Source organism: Lepus europaeus, chromosome 22 (genome assembly GCF_033115175.1).
Source record: "Lepus europaeus isolate LE1 chromosome 22, mLepTim1.pri, whole genome shotgun sequence".
Classification (NCBI taxonomy): domain Eukaryota; kingdom Metazoa; phylum Chordata; class Mammalia; order Lagomorpha; family Leporidae; genus Lepus; species Lepus europaeus.
The window spans coordinates 11,462,099-11,488,883 of record NC_084848.1 but is presented as its reverse complement, the minus strand read 5'-3'; the positions used below and the strand labels follow the sequence as shown (position 1 = coordinate 11,488,883).

General features: G+C 50.1%; 1 protein-coding gene across 4 annotated transcripts in view; it reads right to left on the bottom strand.

Moving 5' to 3' along the window:
* Window positions 1–26,785, bottom strand: part of TTC7B (tetratricopeptide repeat domain 7B) — a 230,798-nt gene that overhangs the window by 106,063 nt on the left and 97,950 nt on the right. For all 4 annotated transcript variants that reach the window (XM_062181833.1, XM_062181834.1, XM_062181835.1 and 1 more), the window contains exons 6-9: window positions 17,023–17,101; window positions 10,012–10,184; window positions 4,997–5,060; window positions 761–898 (exon numbers count right to left, since the gene is read on the bottom strand). In XM_062181833.1, coding sequence (XP_062037817.1) covers window positions 761–898; window positions 4,997–5,060; window positions 10,012–10,184; window positions 17,023–17,101 — 454 coding nt within the window. The remainder of the gene's footprint in view (window positions 1–760; window positions 899–4,996; window positions 5,061–10,011; window positions 10,185–17,022; window positions 17,102–26,785) is intronic.

The window sequence follows — 26,785 nt, the reverse complement described above, 5'->3', positions numbered from 1 at the left end:
TCACATAGAAACGTTCGTTTTAACCAAATAAGCGCTCTCTCTAACCTCAATCTTTTTATTCTGCCAAAGGAAAGATGAAATGATCTCGTTGTTTATTTAGCCTTCCCATGGTGGAATCTGTCATTCTGGGCAGCGACTCAGTAACACAGCTCCACCGCAGCCTGAGATCAAGCAGCTTCTGAAACCAGGCGGCCAGCAAGCTTCCGTTCTCAGCGTTTCTTAAGCCGAGGGAATGAGAAGGCCACGGAGTCTGGAGTCTACCAGGGCCCCTTCTGAGCCAGTGAAAGCTGCTCGTCTGTAATTCTAGCCCATAGGACTAATGCTAGCTCTGACAGCCTGATGATCCACCCTGCCTGAGGCTGCCGGCCTCCAGGAGGCACGCACTGATACCACAGACGGGCCCTGTTGTAGAAGGACCTTAACATCACAGCTGGGAGGCTCTGGCTTGCATGGACGTTACCCGGAAAGAGAAGGGGCTTGAGACAAGCCTGCCTTTGCTCACACACGAACTCACAGCCTGGGGCCCCACGGACCACGTGCAGTAAGAGACCACTCGTCAACTCCTCTACCCAGTCATTTAGCTCAATTCCCCTTTTGCCAAAATTAAATGACTGGCCCAAGGTCATGTGGCTGCCAGTGATGGAGGGGGCGCAGGACCAGGTCATGTAGCTCTTCACCAAGTTCAACCTGCCGCCGCCCCTAGCCACTCCCTCCTGCCCCCCAGCCAGCCCCGGAAGCCACACAGACGCGGCGGCTGTACCTCCGACAGCATCTCATACTGGCCTCTTCTTCCAAGAGCAATGGTCAGTAAGTCATAGACCACAGACGCACTCTGCAGGCTGATGAGGCGGTCGCTCTTGTGCTCGGGGATCCTGCTCAGCACAGCGTCCCGGTTGGCCTGAAAACAAAGGGGAAGAGGGGAGCAGGTGGTGAGCCAGCCCATGCCAGTTTGCTGAGGGGCAGGAGACTAGGGCAGGAGGGACTACAGAACCTGGCACCTCGGGTCGTTTATCTAAAATCCCCCAAGCACTACAGCCCAGTGCTGGTGGTGTGACCCAAACATGGAGGTCCTGGAGGTGAGACCTGTTGGCAGGTGTTTGGAGGAAGCTTTGGGAGCTGAGAAAGGAGGAAAAGTTCTCGGGGGGGTTCATGTGGCACTCTGGGCATCTGTCGTCTGAGGCTCTGCTGTACCTGTCTTATGGTCCTGCTCCTGCTCCCTGTCAGAGAGCGGGGGAAAGCCCCCACCACGGACTTCCCATCACTGGTGGTAACTCAGAGACACAGCACTCTCCCTGAGCAACACTAAGGTCCCCATGTGACACTGTCAGTGGGACAGGCCACAGAGGCCAAATCCATCTCATTTAGGGAAGTGCAGAGAAAGCCAGAAGCAAGTGGGTTGTCTGAATGTTAACCCCCGAGGGCCCCAGAGAGCACCTCGCTGATTTCCCATCTCTATTGCTTCTCACGGAAGGGCATCAGGCTGATCCGAGCTGCTGAATCCCATCTGTCCAGAAACCAAGGGCTCCTGACAGCAGCTTGTTTTCATTACTTCTGAGAGTCAGTGTCTCTGCCGACTCCCCAGATACAGCATGTGCGTTAGGGACGCTGCGCGAGCAGAGTTCAACAGCATCCATACCTGATTTTGCCTGCTCTTCCTCCCTGCTAACTAACACATGACTCCAGACCCATCTGTCCCAGGAGCAGAGCAGTGGCCCCTCCGGCTTTCCTGTGAGTGTGGCCCACAAGGTTCCAGGGTCACTTGTCTACCTTCCCGCCCGACGCTGGGAAAGGCCACATGCACACACACTCCCCCTCTCGCTAATGAGACAGTGCTTTCTGTGTGTGTGAGTCCAAGGCATTGCCTTAGTCACCCGTCAGCACTCATTCACTCTAAACTCCTTGCTCTTAAATGTCAAAGACAAATGAGAATATTTTAGACAGGCCACTTCCTGCAAAGTGCATCATCTCAGGGATACAAGGCTGCTTTGGAAGATTTCATTCTAAGTTTTCTTGTTGCGTGTCTTTGGAGCCCAACAAAAGAAGCATTGAAGAAAACAGAACTTTCTGTAAATGGTCTCGTTATGGGGCCGACGTAATGGCAAGCAGGTATGGGCATCCCACATGGGTGCCGGTTCGTGTCCCAGCTGCTCCACTTCCAATCCAGGTCCCTGCTAATGGCCTGGGAAAAACAGCAAAGGTTGGGCCAAGTGTTTGGGCCCCTGCCACCCACATGGGAGATCCAGATGAAGCTCTAGGCTTTTGATTGTGGCCTGGCCCAGCCCTGGCCATTGTGGCCATCTGGGGAGTGAACTAGCAATGAAAGATCTCTCTGTTTCTCTGTCTCTCTTCATAACTCTTTCAAGTAAATAAATACACTTTTTAAAAAAAGTCTCATTTTTTAAATTTGCTATAAATGTTCACACTGAGACCAATGCCTGGAAGAGAACAACAAATACCCAAAATACTATTTAGGAGAGACTTTCGAGTTGCACTAAATGTATTCCTTTTTAAATTATTTTTATTAGAGAAAGTATGAGTCTATTTTGGTTAAAAAATATAATATAGAACCTGAAACAGACCAACAAGCAGCGAATATCCCAGAAAACTGTCTGGGCGGTAGGTGTGCAAATATAATTCTGTTGCTCCCTCTCCTGGGAGAAAGCACTTTCATGTGTGGTGGGAAAGCAGTGCACACAACTCCGAATGATTTCTTGCAGGTGGACCGACTGGACAAGTTTATGTTTCTAAGGTGACATCAGAACGAGTGAAGAATGCCCTCTTCTCAGACGTCCCAAAACACACGGCAACTCTCGTTTCAGGTTGGAAATCAAGCAGTCGTTTTCTGTCTCAGAAAAATCAGTCAAAGGATAATTTTCAAAAAGGCCGCCACGGGTCACTGAGTTAGATTTCTGCCTCCATGATTATGGAATGACATCCACAGGGGACACAGCCATTGTGGCTGGAAACCTGGTCCCTCATATTCACTGATGATGCCACTGGACTTCACCATCCCCTGAAGAGATTCTTCTGGAATTAAATACCACAGGGCCAAACCAGAATGTCTTCAAGGGATCTCAACTTTTGAGGATTATTAGTGTCTAGCGCCTCAGCTAAGGACAGGCGAGGTGGCAGTAGCATTCCAAAGACATGCACGCCACACGGAGAGGGGTATTTTAGAGATGTGGCCATATTTTCCAAATTCCACACTGGATCATGTGATCTGATGGCAGAACACAACATGTTCAATCGCAGTTGTCCAAGTAATCTAAAAATGTGTGGTCATCACTCCCAGAATTTTGCTCTGTAACCAAGTTTGCCCACAGGAAACCACCTGCCAAGCTGTGAAAAGTCCAGCTTGGGACAAGGGGCTGTCTGCTGGGAGGCCACCATGAGCTGGCCCCCTTCGACAAGCTGGTGGCAATGCAGGGTGAGACTTGTTCACTTGAAAAGCAGGGACTGAGTGCCACTGAAGGCCAGCCTGGCCACCTGGATGCCCAGGCGGAGAAGAACGTAAACGACACCATCCTCAGTTAGCAGCTGACGTGGAAAGATGAGCCAAGGGGGCAACCTGTTTCCTGGAGAGGAAGTGAGCCCAATGACGTCAAACAGCTTCCAAATAAGAAGCAGTGGTAACTCGAGTGCCCTGGCTCTTGTAAACATCTCCAGGCCATTTCGTGGATTTTAAGTTTTAAGCAGAGGCGAGCAAGCGACCCTCCCTGTTGGATCCCGGCCCCTCTGGCCCCCTGCTCACAGCACGCAGCTGTTCTTCCCGTGCTCCATGATGAGGTCTTTTGCACACCTCCAACTTAACTGTGTATCTGAGGAGGCAAAGGGGGTTATGAATCTTTTTCTCTCCTGCCTGCCTGGTGGGGTGAAAGAGGTGGGCTCTGCACTGGGCCCCAGGTTCCTCACCTGTAAAAGGAAGGAATGCACCTGAGCTCCCCCTACTCCGGGCCATTTTGAATCCCAGCTCAGGTGCTCAGCACACATCACCCACCTGCTAAGGTACTAATTACTACAAGAGGCCTCACTGCTGAAGGCTTCCAGCCAGGGCTGTGATGCCTAGTGCCAAACACCCAGTAAATGATGAGTGATGCAATTTTAGAAACAAACGTTTAAAAAATGCTTCAAAGGAATCTGATGGTCTGGACCAAACTCTCTCACGTCCCAGCCAACGTCGCCATTTTCCCAAAGAAACACGTGAGAAAGGATTCCAAGACAGTGATGCTCACCAGCACGCTTCCGCAGCAGTCGGGCAGGAGCCTCCACACTGGCTCTGCCGACACCCCTGGCCTAGACTTCCTCAGGACCCATGTGTTTCTCTGGTTCTGATCTTTGGTTTTCTGGTCGAGTTCTCCTATTCTTCAAATGGTCTATTCCTTGGGTTTCATGGGGGTATGGCTTCCAGAAGGATTCAGACACAATGTGGTTTGCAGACCTCAGTAGACTTTTTAGAAAAAGCCGCATCTGCTTATGCATAGGGCAGGGCTGAAACTAAATTTCTGTCCCGTCCCCTCTGCTTCCTCATGTCAGTCAGGTGAGAACGTGTGACACAAACCAAGCAGCTGCAGAGCCAGGTAGCAGGAGGGAGCTCTTCCACACAGGGACTGTGCACAGCCTGTGAACAGGGGGGAACTCGGAAGACGACCGGCCATCTCACCAGGCTTCTGCCACGAGGACCAGAGGCTCATATCCCCACCCCTGCAAGTACGCGGCCCCCAGTTCTCCCTCCCCGCCGGGGGCAAAGTCACCCCTGGATGGACATTTAGCTGCAGTCCGCTGACACGCAATCGTGTTAGCAGTCTGTCGATACCTGATGGACAAAGGAAATAAGGTACCTTAGTTGCTAAGGGAAGAGAAGCTCCAAGCTGACCAAGGGACGTTGCTGGCTTGTCCAAGAACTAGCAAACCTCTCTCATTGTGAAGCTCTCCTGCTTTCCCCCACCACTCAGCCAACCCTGGACAACAGGGACAGAGGAAACCACATTCCACTCACCATTGATTCACTGATCAGCAATAACAACAGGGCTTCTTCAGTGTTTTCTTGAGGACAAAAAATGCTGTAAGAAGAAAACCAACTTTGATCCAAGACAGCTTCAAAACGACACAAAATACACGACTATGAGCGGAACTGAATGCTAAAAACATCCAGATTTTTACCAGAACCCTTAACAATACTGTATAACTTGATATTTGAGCTGATATGCTCATTTCTATGATAAACCTTGGCACTAACACATGTTAGCGACACAGCTGAACGCCAGGCAAACGGGTGAAAGCGAGCTGTAAGCCTCAGGTTATCAGCCCAAAGAACAGAGCATACGACGGAGGCAGATTCCAACCAGCGCACCTGGCAGTCGCTCAACCCCACAAGCCCTCTGCTCACCCCACTCGGCTGTGCTCTTCCTGCTCCTCACCCACGCACTGGCATTGTCACTTAGCCGGGCGAAGAGACCACAGGCAAGGCCAGAGTCTGAGCAGTGTCGCGGTAAGAATTCAATGAGCCCTCTGACCTAAGCCCACGTGCTTTCCTAAGGGGCGGTGTGCAAGTGCTGCCTCCTTGGTCTAGTTTATGGAACTTGGCTGAACTCTGGAATCTTGGATTTAAAAAAAAGCTTTTAAGCTCAATGTTGCTCAGGATTACAGAACAATAAAAACCCAAACATAAGCCCAGTCTGTATTCTCTATATCCTATTTGTTTATACTGTGGGCACTTTTAGAGCCATGCAGCATCTTTCCTTCTCTCTCCGTCTTCCCTCTTTTTTTTGCCTGTTCAAAAGCCCTAGAATCCTTGGAGTAGAATTGTGGATGTTACCATGAATTGGACCAAACTCACTATGTTTTTATGGAATGGAAGAGTTCACAATAAATAAAAATGATTTTGTTTTAAAAGGCTCCTGAATACTTTGAAGATGAAAAATTTTCCATCTTCCAGGAGTAACAATATGATCATTTAATTTAAAAGATTTCCCTCTCACAAGGCCAAAAAAAAAAAAAAAAAAACCCATCCCATTTTCCAAATAATTATAAATACTTGCTCTTTGAAGTGCTGGAAATTTCTGTACTGCATCAAAGATGATAAGAACAAGCCAGACCAAGTACAGGACCTGGTACCCTTATCCAACCCCAGCATCACTAGAGGTAGGGAAACCTCTCTGAGAAGGTTTGGGCTGCTCTTCCAGGGCTGTGGGTTTACAACAAGGCTGGCCTAGGAACCAGGAGCAAAGACTCCTGGATTTGCAGTGACTGCCTTAAGGCACTGGCTTGGGGGGATTTGAGTTTTTCAGAAGACAGAACATTCCTTTGCCTTTAAACTCAGAAGCAGAATCTAAAGGCTCCAACAGTGCCTCCCACCACCCTGTGTCTGTGTGTATCCAGCAATCATTTCCTGATATCCTGGCTTGTGCTTCCATGCAATTGGACCTGGCAAATAAAGCAGCAACCTTCATTACTCTTTCATGGCCAGCCAGTTCTGCATTGTCCGGACTAATTGAAAAGGCAGAGAGCCCACGCTAATTGTGACTTAACACCAGCCAATTCAGCCCATGGATAATCTCCAAATTCCATTTGAGCCATCGGCCTGCTTAAATGCTAGGTTGTGTTATTTTTACCAGTGTTGCTAACAAGTGGCACATTAACTAATTCTAATTCCACTTCCTCTCCCCCTCCCTATTGTGGGAGGGGAGATGGGTGCTCAGGAGCACTGCAAAGCTCCCAGGGCTGGTAGGAAGAGGTGGGGGTGGTGCCGGGAGAGGGCTGTTTTTTTTATTTTTAAGATTTATTCATTTATTTGAAAATCAGAGCTACAGAGAGAGGGAGAGGGAGAAGAAAAAGGAGAGGGGGAGGGGGAGAAAGGGAGGGAGAGAGAGAGAGCGATCAATCCATCTACCATCCATTGTTTCACTCCCCAAGCCAGGAGTTTCTTCTGAATCTCCCACATGGGTACAGGGGCCCAAGCATTTGGGCCGTCCTCTGCTGCCTTCCCAGGTGCATTAGCAGGGAGCTGAATTGGAAGTGAAGCAGCCAGGACTCAAACAAGCATCCATATGGGATGCTGACATCTCAGGCGACGGTTTAACTCACTACACCACAACACCAACCCCAGAAGGACTGGTTTTAAGAGCTGTGTCTGAAGAACCACACTGGCATGCCTCCCTGACATGGTTCTGAATTCTCTAGACTCATCTCTGGCCACTCCGCCCCCTGCTTGCTCAGCGCAGTGGGGAGCCCAGTGGGAGATGTCAAACACGGCTGGGCTTCCTTTCCTGACGTTCTTCTCTTTGAGGTCTGAGGCTGAAGGGCAAGCTGGGAGATCAATGGGAGCAGCAGGCAGTGAGGACGAGCTCCCCAGGGCTGGCAGCTAGCAATGAGGTGGTGGCCGGGCTGCTGGGCTAAGGCTGGGAGGGCTGCCTGCTCATCCCAGCCACGTGTGAACGCAGGGCTGCCTTGCAGCCAGCTGCTCACTTCCTGACTTGGGATGCATTTGCCAACTCATGACGTGATCCTACAGAAGCCACAGGGAACGAGGGTGAGAATTCTCATGTATAAATAGCAATCAAGGTTTGCCAGGGCACTCTGATAATGGCTCTTTCTTAGAGTATTCTCCAGATAGGTTGTATGTGACAGAAACAATTACGCCAAAGAAGTCAACTCTTTCATTTCTGTCATCTGAGGCCATTGCGCAACCAGTGCTGAGGTGGACGTCTGAAGGCCAGCGGCACCCTGGGAGTGGAAGCAGCTTTGCCCTGTGCACAGAAGTCCTTGGGTGTGGCCAACTCACAAGGGTCGGTTTGTCAATGGCGACAATGTCAACCCCACGGTCTAGTGATGGCTCCTTTTGTCGCTTGACTGTGCCTGGCTGGGCACTGGGGAAATTCCTGGAGAAAAGCAGCCACTGGCCCACGGCCAGACCGCAGCTGCAGTCACACGTCTGCTACCCATGCCAAGACAGAATCACTGTCCGCACAGAAGGATGTGGAAAGGGAAGGGATTTCAACTAAACATCGAGAGGGCCTTGTGATGACTGGAGACTAGCTGGTCCACTCTGAGGACCACCTAGGCCCTCCCACCACTTTCCCTTTTGTGTCAATGTATGTGGGGCCAAAGTGCCCCTCATGACAGTGCAAGAAGGGGCTTTCAGTAGATGCACCCAGGCCCACTGAGCTGTGCTCTGTGGGGTGGACCCGGTGACTCCACAGGGCATGGAAGCTTGCACAAGGGCTTGCCGCTCCTGGGAAGAGGGCAGGCCCCACAGGACGACTAGGAGGGGGGCCGGTGCACCACAGGGCAGCTCGGGAAGTCAGCCTGCCTCCAACAACCCTCATCTTTCTGTCTTACCAAAAGCTGCTGCCCCGGCTACCAGGGGGCTCAGACCCACGGGAGTATTTCATGAGGATTATTTTCTCCTTCTGTGCCTGCAAAGGAGTTTAGCCTGGCACGCACCAGCATTCTTTTCATCATGCACTCTCCGGCACGGCAGTGGTTTTTAATCTCCTGCTTGGCTTTCTGCTAATTATCTCATCTAGATGAATTTCATTTTCTAAGCCACCTCAGACGTTTCTTACCAGGGAGGAATAAAATGAAAGGAGAAATATGAGGGCCTTTCAAAAAGTTCATGGAAAGTGTATATTATGAAAAAACTATGCAAGGGTTTCACATTGGTTTTTCTGCACCCAAATAAATGTAACTTCTAACTCAATTTTCCCCTGAGCTTCCTGAAGCAGCCTCGCACAGCTGACTGCAATGTGTGAAGAAACATGTGCAGGAAGGCTCACAGCAGCACGGTTCCTACTGACCCCAACAAAAACCACCTGAACATCCCAGGCACTGGGGGAGGGAGTGAGAGACGGGCTCCTTAATGTTCCCGGCCTCTTGGTTATTAGGAAGGATCTAAAACAGGAAAACAAATCTAGAGTCTAATTTTGAAAACCTAAGTATCACTGGAACAGTGAATTCCAAACCCACATCTCCACAGTTCACAATGGGAGGTCAGCTTTTTAAAGTGAGTTTGGGAACCGCTGGAACAGATGTCTTAGGAATTTAGAGAAGGACCAAGGAGTAAACACAGGCTGGGGATGACACAAACTCCTGGTTCAACAGGGCGTGGAAAAGGGGCGTGCACACACAGCTAAAATAAAGCCCAGGGAAAGCTAAGCATTTGCTTCCTCGTCTAAATCCACAACAGAAGCAGAAGCGGTGAGGGAGACCGACGTCGGGGTCGGCTCAAGATGATGCAGAGGCAGCTGTCCCCCTGGAGGTCGCCACATTCGTCTTTGGATGTCAGTGTGGCATTTCCTGGGGACCCGTCTCCATCAGTGCCTTCCCTGGGACTTCCGAAGCAGTAGCCTGGGTCTTGCAGCTGTTTTAGCAACTCAGTAACACCAAAGAGGTTCTCTATGCTCATGCAGGCACACTCTCCTCTGCGTAACTAGGGATCTGGAGGAGCCAGCACGCCCTGTCCCTGCAAGCACAGGCAAAGGGGGACGACAGGCTCCGATGGCAGAAGTCGGGGTGAGTCAGCCACCGCGGCTCCCAGCCCTTCTCCTTTCTCTCCTCTTGTCTCCTCCTCTTCCCCTCTCCCGCCCCGACTGAGACTGGAGAATGTAGAGGCTCTGGGTCCCAGTCATAACTCAAATCCTACAAGGATAAACAAGTTCTAAAGAGATATTTCCAATCACTTGCAAATTACTTCAATCTCCCTCTTACGTCCAATTCAGTCTAGAACAAGATTGTAAATAAAAGGATCAGCCACTGCTAAAGAAAAGAAAAAAAAAAAACGTGAGCTCTGGCCTACAAACAGCTTTGCCCTGAGTGCTGCGAGGTGCCGGGGTTCTGAGAATCCCCAAATCCAGCAGTGCTGGCCGAGAAGGCCATGCTCCCACTTCAAATGTCCCCCGCAGCACGCAGACACTTGCTCCATGAGCCATGAGGTTTCCCTACTGCCCTGCACGTGGGACCTACACCCCGCATTCCCGTCCCCTAACCTACAAGTCAGGACATCAACCCCCATACTTCTCTCCTGTGTAGACGCGGGCTCTGCGGGTGAGGGTGTAGGTTTTTGTGTTGGCTCCTTTCCGGAGAGGGTCGTCCAGAGGCGACTGGCAGGGCGGGTTCTCCAGGGGGTTCCAGTAGCTCTGCTCACACATGCCCCGCAGCAGGATCTCTGCCAGCTGCCTGGCTATCGTCTGCAAGAGAGGGAGCAGCACAGCAGTGAGTCTCTCTCGTGTCATCTGGGCATTCGTCTGACAAATGTGTCTCGGCCATCATTTTACGCGAGGTACTATTCCAAGACTCGTAATTAGAAAGTTTACTTCTGGGAGGACAATTATACCAGTTTATGACAAAAAGATAAAATGATGCATTAAGATGCCCGAACTTTTTTTTTTAAATGAAGGTTCACGGACTTTCTATGCCACCCTGTCTCTGATATACTCTGGAACACGTTTCCCATCCGAAACAACTGAATTTTAAGCTAAACCCTTTCCCAAGAGCTCTTGGGAATTCCAGGTGACCTGCAGAGATTTTTGTTTTATTTCGTTTTGTTTTTTTAAAGATGTACCTGTTTTACTTGAAAGTCAGAGTTACAGAGAGGCAGAGGCAGAGAGAGAGGGAGGGAGAGGGGTCTTCCATTTGCTGGTTCATTCTCTAACTGGCTGCAATGGCCAGGGCAGGGCTGGGCCCAGCTGAAGCCAGGAGCCAGGAGATTCTGCTGGGTCTCCCACATGGGTGGCAGGTGCCCAAGGACTTGAGCCATCTTCCACTGCTCTCCAGGCACATTAGCAGGGAACTGGATCAGAAATGAAGCAGCCAGGACTTGAACCAGCACCCATATGGGATGCCAGCACTGCAGGTGGTGGCTTTAACCCCTATGTCACAGTGCTGGCCCCCAGGTATTTTCATAACCTCCTAACTGATGCCTGCTCCAGCTCAAACCTGGCAAAAGCCAGTACTCAGCTCAGCTGAGGCCATCCCTGAAGAATCTCTTCACTGACAACAGATGGCCACTGTAGCTCTTTCCCATGTCCTCCTTCCCAGAAGCACCCAGGGTCAGGCCCGCACGATCCCACCTGGGCACTCAGCACCTGAGTGTCCTGTTCTCGTTGCATCCTGGGCCTCCTGGCCCGGAGGCCGCCATGCCTCTGTGCAGGAAAGAAGGGCAAATTGGGACTACGGCTCCTGGCTGAGAAAGACCTTTTTTTTTTTTTTTTTGACAGGCAGAAGTTAGACAGTGAGAGGGCGGGGGGGGGGGGGGCGGGAGGTCTTCCCTCCGCTGGTTCATGCCCCCAAAGGGCTGCTACAGCCGGCGTGCTGTGCCATCCGAAGCCAGGAGCCAGGTGCTTCCTCCTGGTCTCCCATGCGGGTGCAGGGCCCAAGCACTTGGGCCATCCTCCACTGCCCTCCCGGGCCACAGCAGAGAGCTGGACTGGAAGAGGAGCAACCAGGACAGAACCGGCGCTACAACCGGGACTAGAACCCGGGTGCTGGCGCCGCAGGCGGAATATTAGCCTAGTGAGCCATGGCGCCGGCTTGAGAAAGATCTTGTCCCAAAGCTGGACGGGTACCTCCTTCCTTGCTGGGAGAACCCAGAAGCCTCCGGCTCTTGAGCTCCTAGATCAGATGTAGACTGCCAGGCTTCCCTAAGCGCTCGGTAACCCCACCGCCTGGAGCAATATGTGTAGACTGCATGGGGCGGGGGTATGCGTGGCCTGTATTAGGAAAGATTTTATTGATTGACTCACATCAGTTCATTTAGCTCATCCTCTTCCAGGGAGAAAGAACAGAAGTTTAAAAAAAAAATCCCCCCAGAGACATACACAGCCCTGGGCAATTCAGGCTGCCCAGGACAGGTCAGGGATAGCAACAATAAAACGGCACCCAGCACAAGTTTCACCAGGCTTTCCCAGGCTCTGCAGCATGTAGACAAAGAATGCTGATCTTCTCTGAGATGGAGGCTTTCTTAAAATCAGTATGTTCCGAGGGGGCCGGCACTGTGGCATAGCAGGTTAAGCTGCTACCTGCATCCCATATGGGTGCTGGTTCAAGTCCTGGGTGCTCCACTCCCAACCTAGCTTCCTGTTAATGTGCCTGGGAGTGCAGCGGAAGATGGCCCAAGTATTTGGGCCCCTGTCACCCACATAGGAGACCTGGATGAAGTTCCTGGCTCCAGGTTTCAGCCTGGCCCAGCCCTGTCCATTATGGCCATCTGGGGAGTGGCCAGCAGATGAAAGATATTCTCTCTCACTCTTTCAAATAAATAATCTTTTTAAAAAAAAATCAGTATGTTCCAGAAGAGAATGTTGCTACGCTCTCCTCCATAGGAAATCTCTTACAACACCACAAGGAAAATTAAATGCAACCAAATCACTAGCTTGGTGGCTTCTGATAAGCACTGGGTGGAGGCAAATTTTCTTGATTATTCCCAGGCAAGACCCACTGGCTTTCAATGTCTATAAAAATGGGGAATTAAATGCACTCTGATCATCCCCAACTGAGCCATCTGTAAAGATCTCATAAGAACACAATCTTCAGGACCTAAACAATTCCTGAGCTGTTTTCTTAAGCCTTCCATTATAGTTTCATTTTGATCTCATTGCAGCTATATAAGCTAATGACTTCTGCTGGAAACCTCAACGGGCAAAAATAACTTCCACTCACTGTAGCTGAGAAATAAATCTTCAAGGAAAAACTAACGAACACAAGAAAGTACATTTCCTGGCTATAGCTGGCAGAGAGGCACTCCGAATCGTGAAGCTTCTTCTCTGTTGCTTGGTACTTGCTTGTGCACTGCTGGACAGCTCACGCCAGGGGTCGGCTTCCCGGGGTGGGGGTGGGGCTTTAAAAGGGGCTTTGGTGTGAGCACGCATCAGGCATCACTTCCTCCACACCTCACGCCGGGAAGGACACCGGGACCTGTCTGCTGAGGGTCAGACGAGGCTCAGAAAGGAAGAGCAACACGACAAGCTACCGACGAGCTCGCTCAGTCTCTGTTTAGCTCATCGTTTGATTCTTAGACACTATCAGCAGCTCTCAAACCTGGAGTCAAGGGGAGGAAGCGAGCCTGTGGTCAGTCCTGGGTTCATGGACACGCTCGTCATTAAATGCAGCGCGTGTGTGTTTAAAAAAAAAAAAAAAACAACCTTTTCATAAAATTCACCATGTTAAACCCTTTTAAAGGTCACAGTCCAATGGCATTTAGTCCATTCACCATGTGGCACAGTCATCACCACCAACAGCTTCCAGAACGTTTCCATGACCACAAGAGGAAACCCCACCCTTTAAGCTGTCACTCCCCAGTCCCCATCCTCCCAGGTCCTGGGAACAACTTGTGGACTTGCTGCCTCCACGGGTTTTCCTATTTTGGAATTTCACAGCAAGGGAAGTGTACAATACGCATCTTTCCCACCGGTTTCCTGCACCTGGCAGAAAGTTTGCGAGGTTCATTCATGTTTATGCTCTCTCCTTTTTGTGGCTGTATGGCAAATCCCTTTGCATTGATAACACCACACTTTGTCATGCACTCCTCAGTTCATAGAATTATTCAGCTATTGTAAATAGTGCTGCTACAACACTTCCTGCATGTTTTTGCTTGAATGCCTACTTTCAGCTCTTTGGGGTATATACCTAAGAGTAGAAGTGCTGGAAATGTACATCCAAGTCCTTTTCTGCTACAGCCTTGCACCAGACAAAATTTACAAAGCTACTTTTCCATCTCGGAAGAATATCATACATTAGTTATTATCAGCTAACCTAAAAAGAACCTACAGTTATGAAGGCTGGGGAAAAACTGTCTTCTGAGTGCATCAGAGCAGCTTTCTGATGCTCAAAACCAAGGCACCAGTGAGCGAGACCCCAGCTGCGCTTCTCAACAGGGTGGGCAAAGAACCATCTGTGGAGACCTCAGACAGCACTTCAGACCCTGTCCCAGGCCGTCCCCACTGGAATTTCTGGGGCCTGACACAGGGATGTAGATTTGTCCAAAGTTCCTCAGAGAATCGTGATGCACTCAAAGCATCAGAAACAGTGAACTTTAGTCACTTGATAGGCATCAGCTGAGCCCACAGGTGTGAGTGTGACCTAGATAGGAAGTGTCTCCGTGTGCACTGGCCAGCCAGCTCACGGCCAGCTGCCCAGGCAGCTCCCATCTCCCCACATGCTCTCTGGGGTCCTCTTCACCTACATTCTCTGAAAAAAAGAGAAAAATCCTAAGGAGACTCCCCCCCCTCCCCTCTCCCTAACATATCTCTGCTTCACAACTGTACCTCACAGAGTTTCTAAAAGCCACAGTACATTGATCCAAAACTCCAAACCCCCAGCCAATAGAAGATGTTCTATAATTCATGCAAATATCATGGAGGCGAGCCCCAGGCAGGCTCCCGCAGCGATTCGGTGTGCTCAGACCTCTCCATGGGGAAACCATGCATTTCCTTAATAAAACAGATCCTCTTGAGAGAGGGCAATGAACAAATGCGCTGTAGTTAAACAATTTTGGAGGCTGGCCTTTTCAATTTGCTTTTAAAATGGTTATGAAACACTTGGCAATTTAATCAGTTTCTTTCACTGTGCTTCCAAAGCTTGGAAGAAGCTGTTCATACTGACCAGCTGAGAAGTGCTGTGCAATGCTGGCAGGAGGTCAGCTTGACAGAAAGGCCCTGGCAACAACTTGAATCCATACTGTCGCAGGCTCCTTCCCCTTAGAGGACCCGAAGGGAGCAGGCCTTTAGCCTAGCAGGGTACCTGGGTTTGATTCCTGGCTCCAGCTCCTGACTCCAGCTTCTTGCCAACGCAGATCCTGGGAGGAAGCAGTGACGGCTTCCGTAACTGGGTTCCTGGGCTAATGTGGGAGACCTGGGTTGAGTCCCCAGCTCCCAGCCTCAGCCCTGGTCTAGCGCTGGCCCTACAAGTTATACATCTACGTCCTAAAACTCTGGAGATGTCAACCAAAGCTATAGCTTCGTTTCTCATGACAAGAATCTCTTAGTCTTGGCCGGCGCCGTGGCTTAACAGGCTAATCCTCCACCTTGCGGCACCGCCACACCGGGTTCTAGTCCCGGTTGGGGCGCCGGATTCTGTCCCGGTTGCCCCTCTTCCAGGCCAGCTCTCTGCTGTGGCCCGGGAGTGCAGTGGAGGATGGCCCAAGTGCTTGGGCCCTGCACCCGCATGGGAGACCAGGAGAAGCACCTGGCTCCTGGCTTTGGATCAGCGAGATGCGCCGGCCGCAGCGGCCATTGGAGGGTGAACCAACGGCAAAAAGGAAGACCTTTCTCTCTGTCTCTCTGTCTCTCGCTATCCACTCTGCCTGTCAAAAAAAAAAAAAAAAAAAGAATCTCTTAGTCTTGTCCAAATGAATGTTTTCCCACAGGACTTATGGGATTCATGATAAAAGGGGGACAAGCAGCACAGATGACAAAAGACGGAAGAAACGGCCTTCTTATATGGCGCTGCCACATCAAATATGACACGTGGCACCTGTGTAGGTTCTAGGAAACCTCAGGCCTCACCTAAACATCCGACAGCTATGGCTCCATGGGGCAAACTGCAAATGTACAACTAATGAACGCCCCAGGGAAGTGAAAGCATTACAAAGGAAGTCAGAACGTGCAAGTCAACAGGAGAGCTAAGCTACTGATCAACCAGCTAACGTAACCATCTTTTATATTTGTCTTCTAAGCTTAATACCCAAACAGTACTACCCTCTAGGACCTAACACCTGCCTTACTCTGAGTTTTGGTATGAATCATAAGAACACAACCCCCGCTTCAACACACTGGCATCCAGGAGGGTCTATGTTCTGCCTGCCTTTCTGGACACCATTTATGTCCCAAGAGAGCACTGCCAACAGACACCGAACAAGATGCTCACATCACCGGTCCTCGGGAAATGCAAGTGACGTAGCACTGCACACCCACGCCTATGGCTGCCGCTAAGACAACGGCACACTTTGGGGAGGGAGTGGAGAGATCAGGATCCTCAGCGGGTCTGCTGGCTTTGGGAAACAGTATGGCAGCTTCCCAGAATGGTATCACAGAGTTGCCATATGACCCAGTGATTGCAATGCCTAGGTATAGTAGAGAGAAAAACTTGCACGTGAAGGTTCAGAGCATGTCACTGAACAACCAAGTGGAAACAAATGACTTAGCTGACAAATACACACGTAAATATGGTGTGTTTACACAAAGGAGTATTATCTGGAAAGAAAGAATAATAATATGTGCTGCAACACGAAGGACTCTTGAAAGCAAGGAAGCCAGGCATAAAAGACCACACATGTTACCAGATTCCACTGATGCGAAATGTCTAAAATAGGCAAATCCATTGAGACAAAACATAAGTGAGTGGTTTCAAGGGGCTGAGGGAAAGAGACATTGGGAACTAACTATGAATGAGTACAAGATTTCTTTTTCTTTCTTTCTTTTTTTTTTTGACAGGCAGAGTTGGACAGTGAGAGAGAGAGAGAGAGACAGAGAGAAAGGTCTTCCTTTTCCATTGGTTCATTCCCCAAGTGGCCGCTAAGGCTGGCACATTGCAGCCGGCGTGCTGCGCCAATCCGAAGCCAGGAGCCAGGTGCTTATCCTGGTCTCCCATGCAGGTGCAGGGCCCAAGCACTTGGGCCATCCTCCACTGCCATCCCAAGCCACAGCAGAGAGCTGGACTGGAAGAGGAGCAACTGGGACAGAATCCGGCACCCCAACCGGGATAGAACCCGAGGTGCCGGTGCCGCAGGTGGAGGATTAGCCTAGTGAGCCGCGGTGCTGGCAGAGTATAAGATTTCTTTGACTTATGCTAAAAAATATTAAAAGGCTAAATATTAGTGATAGCTGAACAACTCTTTGAATATACTGGATCATGGAATTGTATACTTTAAATGGGTGAATTGCTATGTGTGTGTACTTACATTTATATATACGTTAAACAGGTGAATTGCTATGTGTATGTGTGTACATACATTTACATTTATGTTGAATGTAAAGACATGCACATGAAACAGGTGCCCTGCTGCCCCAGCTGGGTATGGGACACACTCACCATTCGCAGGTTTTGAGTGGTCCTTGTTTCGACTGCTCTGAGGATCTCTCTGAATCTCCCGACTCCTCTCGTCAAGTTCCTGTGTGCACAAAGAATTTGACAGGGTTTCCATCTGGACTGTGTTAACATCACATATTTTATACACATCTTTTAATGCACTTTTGTCTACATGAAGGCTGCTGGCTAGTTTTTAAGCAATTATCCCACACATCTATCCATCTTTGGTCAACTCTGAAGACTGCGATCTAAGAGTGATGCTCTTTTTTACTCCCTAATCCCAATCACATCTTCTCAAGAAAACAAAACCTGAAAATCAGTTCTAAGTTCAATAAGAAACAGAAGAAAGAGGAGAGAAAAGCAAGATGGCGGTGTCTTCAACCTTAGAGCAGTGCTACCGAGTGGCACTACAAAGCTGCATTTCCGTTCACAAGGTGAGTGGCGACACCGGCACGGAGACGCAGGCATCACCAGCGATGAGGTCAGAGGCTCCTTGTAGCAACTTTTATGGGCGGGACAAAGATAAGGGACTCCACCAAATGACCATTCTGGGTCTTTCCAAATGGAAGTCACTGGCCAGTAAATCCATCAAGCCAGCTCCCCTCCCAGCCCTGCGCTGACAAAAACATGCAAAAGGATCAAAGTCCCCCTGAGAGCACAGGTGTGACAGCTGGGACGTGGGGACTCCTGAGTGGGATCACATCTCATCCCATCCCCAGCATACCCCACAGGGACATGTTTGCTGACACATCTCATTAGGGGATGAGTACTTCTTTAATAACAACCGGTCAACATATCCAGGCCTGGGGCAGGCCTTTAGCATAGTGGTCAAGATATGGGACACCTTCATCCCATATCAGAGTGCCTGGATTCGAATCCTGGCTCTGCTTCTGCTTCTGGCTTCCTGCTAATGCATATCCTGGGAGGCAGCAGGTGACCCTGCCATCCATGTGGGAATCTGGGTTGAGTTTCTGGCTTCAACCTGGTCCATGCCTGGTTGTTATGCCAGGCTGTTGTGGCCTGGTCTCTCTTGCTCCATCTTTCAAATAAAATGAAATAAATAATATCACACACACACACTCTCAGGCACGTATTGTTCTCACTGAAAGCTGTGCTTGGTCTGTTCCGCCGGGAAACCTCCCAGCCAGTCCCTTTACATTGAGTGCTGCCACCTCCTATGACATAACTCAGGGATATTTATAACCTGCTCATTAGGACACATCTCATCTTTCCAAAAAGCCACAGAGCAGGTCAGCCGGTATAGACCTGTCAGCCAGGCTCTGCGGGCTGCAGCAGGTGCTCTAGGTATTAAGCTGTCTTCTTGGATGACATTTTAAATCATACAAAGGTATTAAATCAAATTGTGTGTTCTCTAAGTTACAAGCACTCATGAGGGCTATTAATTTGTATCTTATGCCTGCCTGACATCTCCAGGGTTCTCTTCCACAAGACCAGCCTCAGAGCTTTGAGGGAATGGTTTATTGGCACAGGTACATAAATACTCCATATTCCTCTCACCCACATGTAGCAGATGATATCAGAGCAGAAGCTTTATGGTGGCATAAAAAGAGAAGCTTGTGCTCAGGACGCCAAGCAGCACTGAAGGAAATCTAACACAGACATGAATACAAATTAGAGAACAGGCCGGGGACATGCAATTCATTCCACGTTCTCCTGCATTTGTTTTTATGGGATCTGTGTTCACAGGCAACAAAGTACATTTGCTTTGGACTGAAGCTCGGTTCTCTTAAGCTACAGCTAAAAAAGGGATGGGTATGGATAGGGCAGTCTAATTTTATTCCAGGATCACTGATTAAGCTCTTCCAATGTGCAAAAGGAATGGCATTTTGAACTGTGTGAACAAAGGGTGTGACTGAGGCAGTGTGACTTGGAGACCCTGGAAGAAAGGGCTGCTTTACCATGGTGGAAATCAGACCTTGCATGGTAGGGTCAGATCTAAACACCGTAACTCAGGGAAGACCCCACGTGGGAATGGGTCATTTGGATGTTTCCTGCGCCTTCCATGCAGATGGGCTACTTACATGGTAACAGAAGCACAGAATTTTCTAGGTGAAAATGATCCAACACAATTCAGTCCATGATGGCACAGCAGTGAAGGGGCTTGCTCAGGTTCACAAGCCTGGTACAGAGTGGGCTGGGAGCTCCCTGTCATTTTCTGCTGTCTTACTGGGCATAAAAAATGGAAGCCATAGGACAGAAATGTAACTCTAGGTGAACAAAATGTGAATTCAAGAGCTCAGGTGCATATTTGTGCCACTAGTGTTCAAATTACTGAATGTGTGTGTGTATATGTGTGTATGTATATAAATGTGTGTACAGGCACTTCAAAAGCTCATGGAAAATGAGATTAAAACATTTACCTTGGTGCAAAAAAGATTAAAATCAATGCAATTGTTTCATAAGATTCATTTCATTATTTTTTGAAGATCCTTCATATGTATGGCTTTTAAATTTTTGGCACCAAAATAAACACTTAAAATTTCATCTCACTTTCCATGAACTTTATATCTATTTAAAATAAATTCTGTGTGTTCTAGTGATGACAGGTAACGAGATACTCTAGGAACTGACTCAAAATTGAAAAGCAAAACCGTTGACCCAGGTGAAGAAGTCCGGTGCCTGAGGGTAACGGCCTCGGTGGCCTCAAGAGATTAACGAGGGGCAGGGAAACGCAGCTCCCCTTTGGGGCGCGCTGTGCTATGTCCCGTGCAGGACCGAGGCCCTCTGCTGGAGGCACGGAGGGAGTCTCCGTGGCTGAAGGATGCCATGCCTGACGTCAGCAGCAAAGCCAGCCAGGGGGCGTGGCTCCCCAGTGAAGCCTCTGAAGCAGAAATGAGTTTTCTCAAAACGCTTTGGGCTTATTCCTGGTGAGAAGTTAGGGTTCAACGAGGACTCCACAGTGGGCAGGGGTGCAAGAGGCCTGAGCTGTGGCTCACTTAGAGGAAGGCAGAGAGGACGACCTTGATCAATCCGACCCAAGCAAAGGGAAGAAAAGGCTCAAAGTGTCCCAAGTGTGTGAGCATGTGAGCACACAATTCTTGGCAGATCCCATAGTACTCAAATTTTTTTTTTTTTTTGGGGGGGGGAGGGTTTGGCCATTGGTTGTTTGTTTTAAGGCCTGGTAACTGTTTTTTTCTTTTTTCTTTCTTTCTTTTTTTTTTTTTGACAGGCAGAGTGGACAGTGAGAGAGAGAGACAGAGAGAAAGGTCTTCCTTTTTGCCGTTGGTTCACCCTCCAATGGCCGCTGCGGCCGGTGCATCTCGCTGATCCAAAGCCGGGAGCCAGGTGCTTCTCCTGGTCTCCCATGCGGGTGCAGGGCCCAAAGACTTGGGCCATCCTCCACTGCCTTCCCGGGCCATAGCAGAGGGCTGGCCTGGAAGAGGGGCAACTGGGATAGAATCCGGCGCCCCAACCGGGACTAGAACCCAGTGTGCTGGCGCCGGAAGGCGGAGGATTAGCCTGTTAAGCCACGGCGCCGGCCAGTACTCAAATATTTTTAATCACGTTATTTAACCAGTCATCTCCACGGGTGCCATCAGGGCAGGAAACAATTTTTTTTTCCAGCCAGATGGAAAGGAACAAAAAAGGGAAATTAACTTGCAAGAATTACATTCTAAATGCTACAAAATAACCCAACTTGAGGGACATAAACAAAACCCACATGTTTCTAAAATATTAGTTTATTCTTAAAATGTTGAGCTCCATTAAACTTCAGCATGAGCTGTTGCTTAAAACCTTGACTCCAAATCCAGACGAGAGAGGCGAGGAAGCTCCTGGTTTTCAGGTTTTCTGCACACCCTGGACATGCGGTCGCTTATTCCACTTCAACGCCCTTGCCTGAGACAGCGCGGTGATGTCAGAATCAGGATGGCAAACTCCTCTCAAGGCGAGTGTTCTCGCCATGGTTCCAGCAGCAGGCACTCCGGCAGGCTGCCAGAGCTCGGGTTCAGCCCCTGCATTTTGCTTCAGGAAGCTTCCTGAGCTGGGTGCGTTTCCCTCCCAGCTGCTTGGCCATTCCCAAGGAGGAAAGGGACAGCAGGCTTCCCCAGGGCCGGCTGCCTGTTCAGCCTGACGAGCAGGCGAATCCTGTCTTCACGCGCCCCCACCGCTGTCCGCTCCCAGCTTCCTGATCAGAGCTCAGGCCTGCTTCCTGGTCAACCTTTGTTCTCTGCTTGGCAGGAAAGCCCACCACCTTTCCTGGTACACAGCCTGCTCCTCCTGCAACCTACTTCCATTTTCAATTCTCTCTGCCCTTTTCTATCTGTTCTTCCTCCTTCCGAGGTTTGTCTGCTACCGTTATCGGAGCTCAAACACATGATGCCCTGAGGATCAGCGCTGGCTCCCAGGGGCCATCGGGACCCCCAGGAAGAGCATTAAGACCCCAGCGCTTGGCCTTCCCCTTTCGACTCTCCATGCATGGGACAGGCTCCAGTGCCCCTCGGGCCCTGCAGCAGCATTTCCCAAGGCCAGTCCGCCACATCTACACTCTCACACACACAGCACCTAGCTCTGTCTTCTTCTGTTTTACAACTGGGAACAGTCTCAGTTCTTTGATAGTCACCGGTCCCTCTGCACTACCAAACCAGTGAGGAAATGCACATAGAATGGAAGCCAGAGCTGCAGAATCCAAGTGGATACCGAAAGCCCGGGAAGCTCAAGGACTTGAGAACCATTTCAGTGGGGTCAGGGTGGCTGCTTGAACACGAAGCTCAGCACGTGTGTTTGGCAGGAGCGAGGGGAAAGACAACTCTCCCCTTTAAACTCGCCCTTCCAAAGCATCTTCTGACTGCAAAGTGTGAGCCAGGCCACCAGTACGCTTACATGCAACACCACCCACCACGGTTGTGATGTGAAGGAAGGACCTTGCACATCAGATGCCAAGTTCTTTGGCGATAGGGAAAAAGCAGCCTTGCTGGAGTGAACTCAGTATCTTCCCTCCTCGGTGGCTGAGAATGTTATAACTAAAAACCAATTGCAGAACAAATCAATACAACAGATCTCTCAGAGCAAAGAAACTGCTTGGCTTTTTCCACCTTCTTTCTTACCAGCTCGCACTTCTGAAACACTTACGCAGCAGGTTGTTCCAATAATTATTGTGCAACATTAGATATCAGGTTCCAGGCTGGCCCCTGAGGACACACTGCTGAACAAGGGACACCTGCCTGCCTTTGGGAGCCCAGAGAGCCTTGCATCTCCCCTCCCTCTCCCCCTGCCCCCGCCAAGGAATGCAGGCGCCTCTGAGACAGAGACCTTGGGGTGGGCTTCACCAGCGTACCCCATGCCACTTGCCTGGCATAGAGGAGGCACTCAGATATTTGCTGAATGAATGAAAGTGAGAATCATCATGAGCTGAGTCAACTAAGACCACAGGGAATGTGTTTTCTACCTCTTCTCTCTCCCTTTCTTTCCCACAAAGCACAGAGGAGCAGGGAGCCAAGTGCCACGCCCTCAACTAGGATGCATCTCTTCTGCCCGCAGCAGCATTCCTTATAGCTCGGGGGGGGGGGGGGGGGTGCGTAGGGTGCACTCCTCCCGCACTACCCAACAGCCGGGTGCACCTGGCCCGACAGCGCCCAGAGCGCCGTGTGGACAATGAGGACGGTGAGCTTCCAGGCAGTACAGGAAAACTCCCCTGCTCCTGTACCTCCACACCCACTGCTCCCTCTGTCAGCAGGCTCCCAGGAACTCTCCTGTCCTCCTTCACAGGGCCAAGGCCACCCACGGGGAGATCCCCAGCCTCCCAGGAGCCAGGCACAGCTTCCCGCGTGCTCCCAAGTCTGCCCACCGATCTTCCTGTGTGTCTGTCTGCCATCGTCTTCAGGACAGAGATCCTCACTGGATCCACCTCTCTTGGTCCCCACTGCCTTAGAGACACCTCACAGGCCAGGGGACCCCAAAAGAGACCAGAGTGAACGCACCCCTACGCAAGAGGGCTTCAGGAAGCTCTTTCATTCCGCCGTCCAGGGAGCTTTGATGCCAACTTGGGCTCTGAAATCCCTTTCCCATCTTCTTGCTGGAAGGAGTTTACTTGCTTACAAAAGAGACCACTAGAAGCAGACACGCCTTCGGTCAGGAGATGCAGCCCGTTGTACTCTGGGCGTTCTCAACACAATACTAGACACAAATACACCGTTTATCTCCTAGGGCCATTGCTGTTAGTTCTTGGCTTACAACTGCTTCCGTTACGTAACCCTTGGTATCATTTCTTTTGAAAATGTCTGCAATCAGAACCGGATACCCAGATCTGGAAAGTGGGAGAAGAAAAAGACACCTTTGTGGTCCAGAAGGACACTTGTGGCCGGCTGTCAGGGGCCGTTTTTCCCAGAATGGGCTCCGGTTTTCCGCTGCATGCACGGTTTGCCTCAGATGCAGTGACACACATGCGTGAAGACAGATGGCTGCTGCCGCCAGGGGCCAGGGATCCAACCTGCAACCTTGGCCTCCTTCGCAGAGGGCTCTCTCTGACCAATGCAGCAAGCCAGCTGCTGCCTGGATCTAGTGGCACAGGGTGTGACAGCCATCCATGCTGGGATGTGAACAAGCAGGCGCAGCTTCCGGAGCTCTGGTTTCAAACCTAATGAGAGATGTACGAGGCTTAACAACATTTCTTGGACTTCTTCAGCGATGAAGGCATCCTTGTGACAAAGCGGAATAAATTAGCCATTTGGTCAGCTGGCCAGGCAGCACGCAGCGCACTGAGTAGGCAGTGACATACCAGCACCTCAGTAGGCATGGAGAGCAGCTTCTAAGAGTTCCTGCTTAGTGGGTCAGGGCAGGGACACATAAACAAGCCCTCCCAACAAGGCACGCGGACGCCTACAAATGAGAGGCATGCAGCTGTCCCAGGAGCTCAGAAGGAGTTGAAAGAATAATCCATCCTTCTGCCAGTTCCTCTCCATGCCCCGAGCCCGAGTCTCCGAGGAAACAGGAATATGAAAAGTCTTGCCCCATCCCATGTCCTTCGTCCTTTTAACCTCTGGGGATAAAGCACAATGATGCTCATTCCCAGGAAATGCATGAACTGAGTGCCTACTATGTACAGGAAAGGAGTCAGCCACAGGGAGTGCAGCAGCAAGCCAGGCAGCAAGTGTGGTCCCTCGTGAACCTGAATTTTTATCATGTTCGGTTTAATCCCAGAAGCCCAAAAGGATCCAGTGCACTCTTGGACTCCTTGGTCTAACACTGCTTTTAATAAATGAACCAGCTGGCACCGCAGCTCAACAGGCTAATCCTCTACCTGCGGCACAGGCACCCCGGGTTCTAGTCCCGGTTGGGGCGCCGGATTCTGTCCCGGTTGCCCCTCTTCCAGTCCAGCTCTCTGCTGTGGCCAGGGAGTGCAGTGGAGGATGGCCCAAGTGCTTGGGCCCTGCACCCCATGGGAGACCAGGAGAAGCACCTGGCTCCTGGCTTCGGATCAGCGCGGTGCACCGGCTGCAGCGGCCATTGGGGGGTGAACCAACAGCAAAAAGGAAGACCTTTCTCTCTGTCTCTCTCTCTCACTGTCCACTCTGCCTGTCAAAAAAGTAAATAAAATAAAAAAAAAGAAATGATCCAAAACTTGTGTATTGCATGAGGATTGTGCGTCAGAGCATTCCCCTGGGGAACCATGTACTTATCTGTGTACTTAAAGGGACAGACTCCGGAGCCAGACAGCACAGGTTCCAATCCAACCTTCTTACTTAGAACTTGTTGACCCTGGACAAGTGCCTGTGCCTCAGTCTCTCATCTGCAAAATGGAAACAGCCGCTGGTCCCACCTAACTGGCTCGTTGTGAGAGTCAACGAGTTAACGGAAACAGGAAGCACTTTTTAAGTATTGTACAGTAAGTATTTTAAGTATTGTAAAGTATTTAAGCCATTGGTCTGTGATTCTCATGTCAGTGCTATCATTCAAGAGACTTTCAGAATTCCAATCAATTTATAGCACACGGAAACCTATTTTACTTCTTTGGAGTCATTTAATTTTGAAGGAGAAAAAAGATAATTTCCAGCTTAATTCATTCATTCACTTTGCTATTTATTGAAAGCCTACTATGTCCAAAAAACCCCTATCTAATGCACAAGTTTGGGCCACAATGACAAGACATTGGATATTATGGGGCCAGCACTGTGGTGTAGTGGGTAAAGCTGCCACCTGCCGCACTGGCATCCTATATAGGCATCCTATATAGGTGCCAGTTCTAGTCCTGGCTGCTCCACTTCCGATCCAGCTCTCTGCTGTGGCCTGGGAAAGCAGTGGAAGATGGCCCAAGTCCTTGGGCCTCTGCACCCACATGGGAGACCTGGAAGAAGCTCCTGGCTCCTGGCTTCGGATTGATATAGCTCTGGTCATTGCAGCCATCTGGAGAGTGAACCAGAGGATGGAAGACCTCTCTCTCTCCCTCTCTCTCTGCCTCTGCCTCTCTGTAGCTCTGCCTTTCAAATAAAATAAATAAATCTTTAAAAAAAAAAAAGACAATGGATGTCAGGTGATAGTTAAAAACTCTTTCTCTTGGACCCCATGATCACTCTCCTGGAAGATGATGGTGATATCTTAAGAGTTTCCACCCAATGCTACAGGGGCAGAGCAGGGCAGGGCCAAAGCAGTGCTGACCAAGAGAGGCATGGGAGTTGGTGGCAAGTGATTCCTCACTGTGCCGTTTCAGCCAGCACAGGAAACACTCAGAGAATATCCTGAGTGAGTCAAGAAGGGCCAGGCTGGGGCCAGAATTGTGGCAGAGCAGCTTAAGCTTCTCCCTGCGATGCTGGCATCCCACATGAGCACCGGTTCCAGAGCCGCTGCTGCTCCACTTCCGATCCAGCTCCCTGCTTATGTGCCTGGAAAGCGGCAGCTGATGGCCCAAGTTCTTGGGCCCCTACACCTACGTGGAAGATCCAGAAGAAATTCAGCCTGGCTCAGCCCTGGCCATTGCAGCCATTTGGAGAGTGAATCAATGGATGGAAGATCTCTTTCTCTCTTCTCCTCTTTCCTTAACTATGCCTTTCAAATAAATACAAAATATTTATAAAAAATGAGCCAGACCAAACTGAAAAATGTGAATTTGAGTGGCGAGCCACCAAGACTCTGAGTCTGAAGTACAGAGTTAGAGACAGAAAGCTGAGCACAGGTGTAGCTTATTTCCACCAGACCAAGCCCGCCTCCTCAGGTGGGGTTTGGTCAATTACACAGAGCACTGACCAGCACCAGGCCAATCTGGTATTCATTTAAAAAGTCAGAAACAGTGTAGAAGAGTGGTAATCTAGAGCGTAGAACTGTTCTGTTAATGATACGACTTCAAACATCAATTAATTCTAGGCAAGAAAGTCACACAGAAAAAGGACTTTCAGCCATCCTGGTCACGCAGCCCGCAGGGTCGTGGAGAGGGAGACGGGCAGCAGGGGCGTCAGGGGAGGAGGGCCCTTGGCCATGCATCACGAGTCTCCAGGCTGGAAGTTCACATGGACAGTGAGAGCACAGTGTTCACTTCTGTTTCAGTGAGCAGAAAACAGAACTACATTTCCAAAACGCCTCGGGGTATTTTAAAGCTATGACAGTGAGAAAAAACTCCAAGGGAAGCAGCTGAAAGAAAAGACCTCTGTTCGCTGCTCCAAACAGCACGAGGAGCAAGCCGGTGGCATGGGCGAGTACAGGGGGCTGTGCGACCCCAGGAAGAGGCGGTAACTTGGGGAACCCAGGCCTGGCCTGGCCCACAGGTATCTAACTCAAAGCCATAAAGGTCAATGCAGCAGGGCGGGAAGGACCCTTG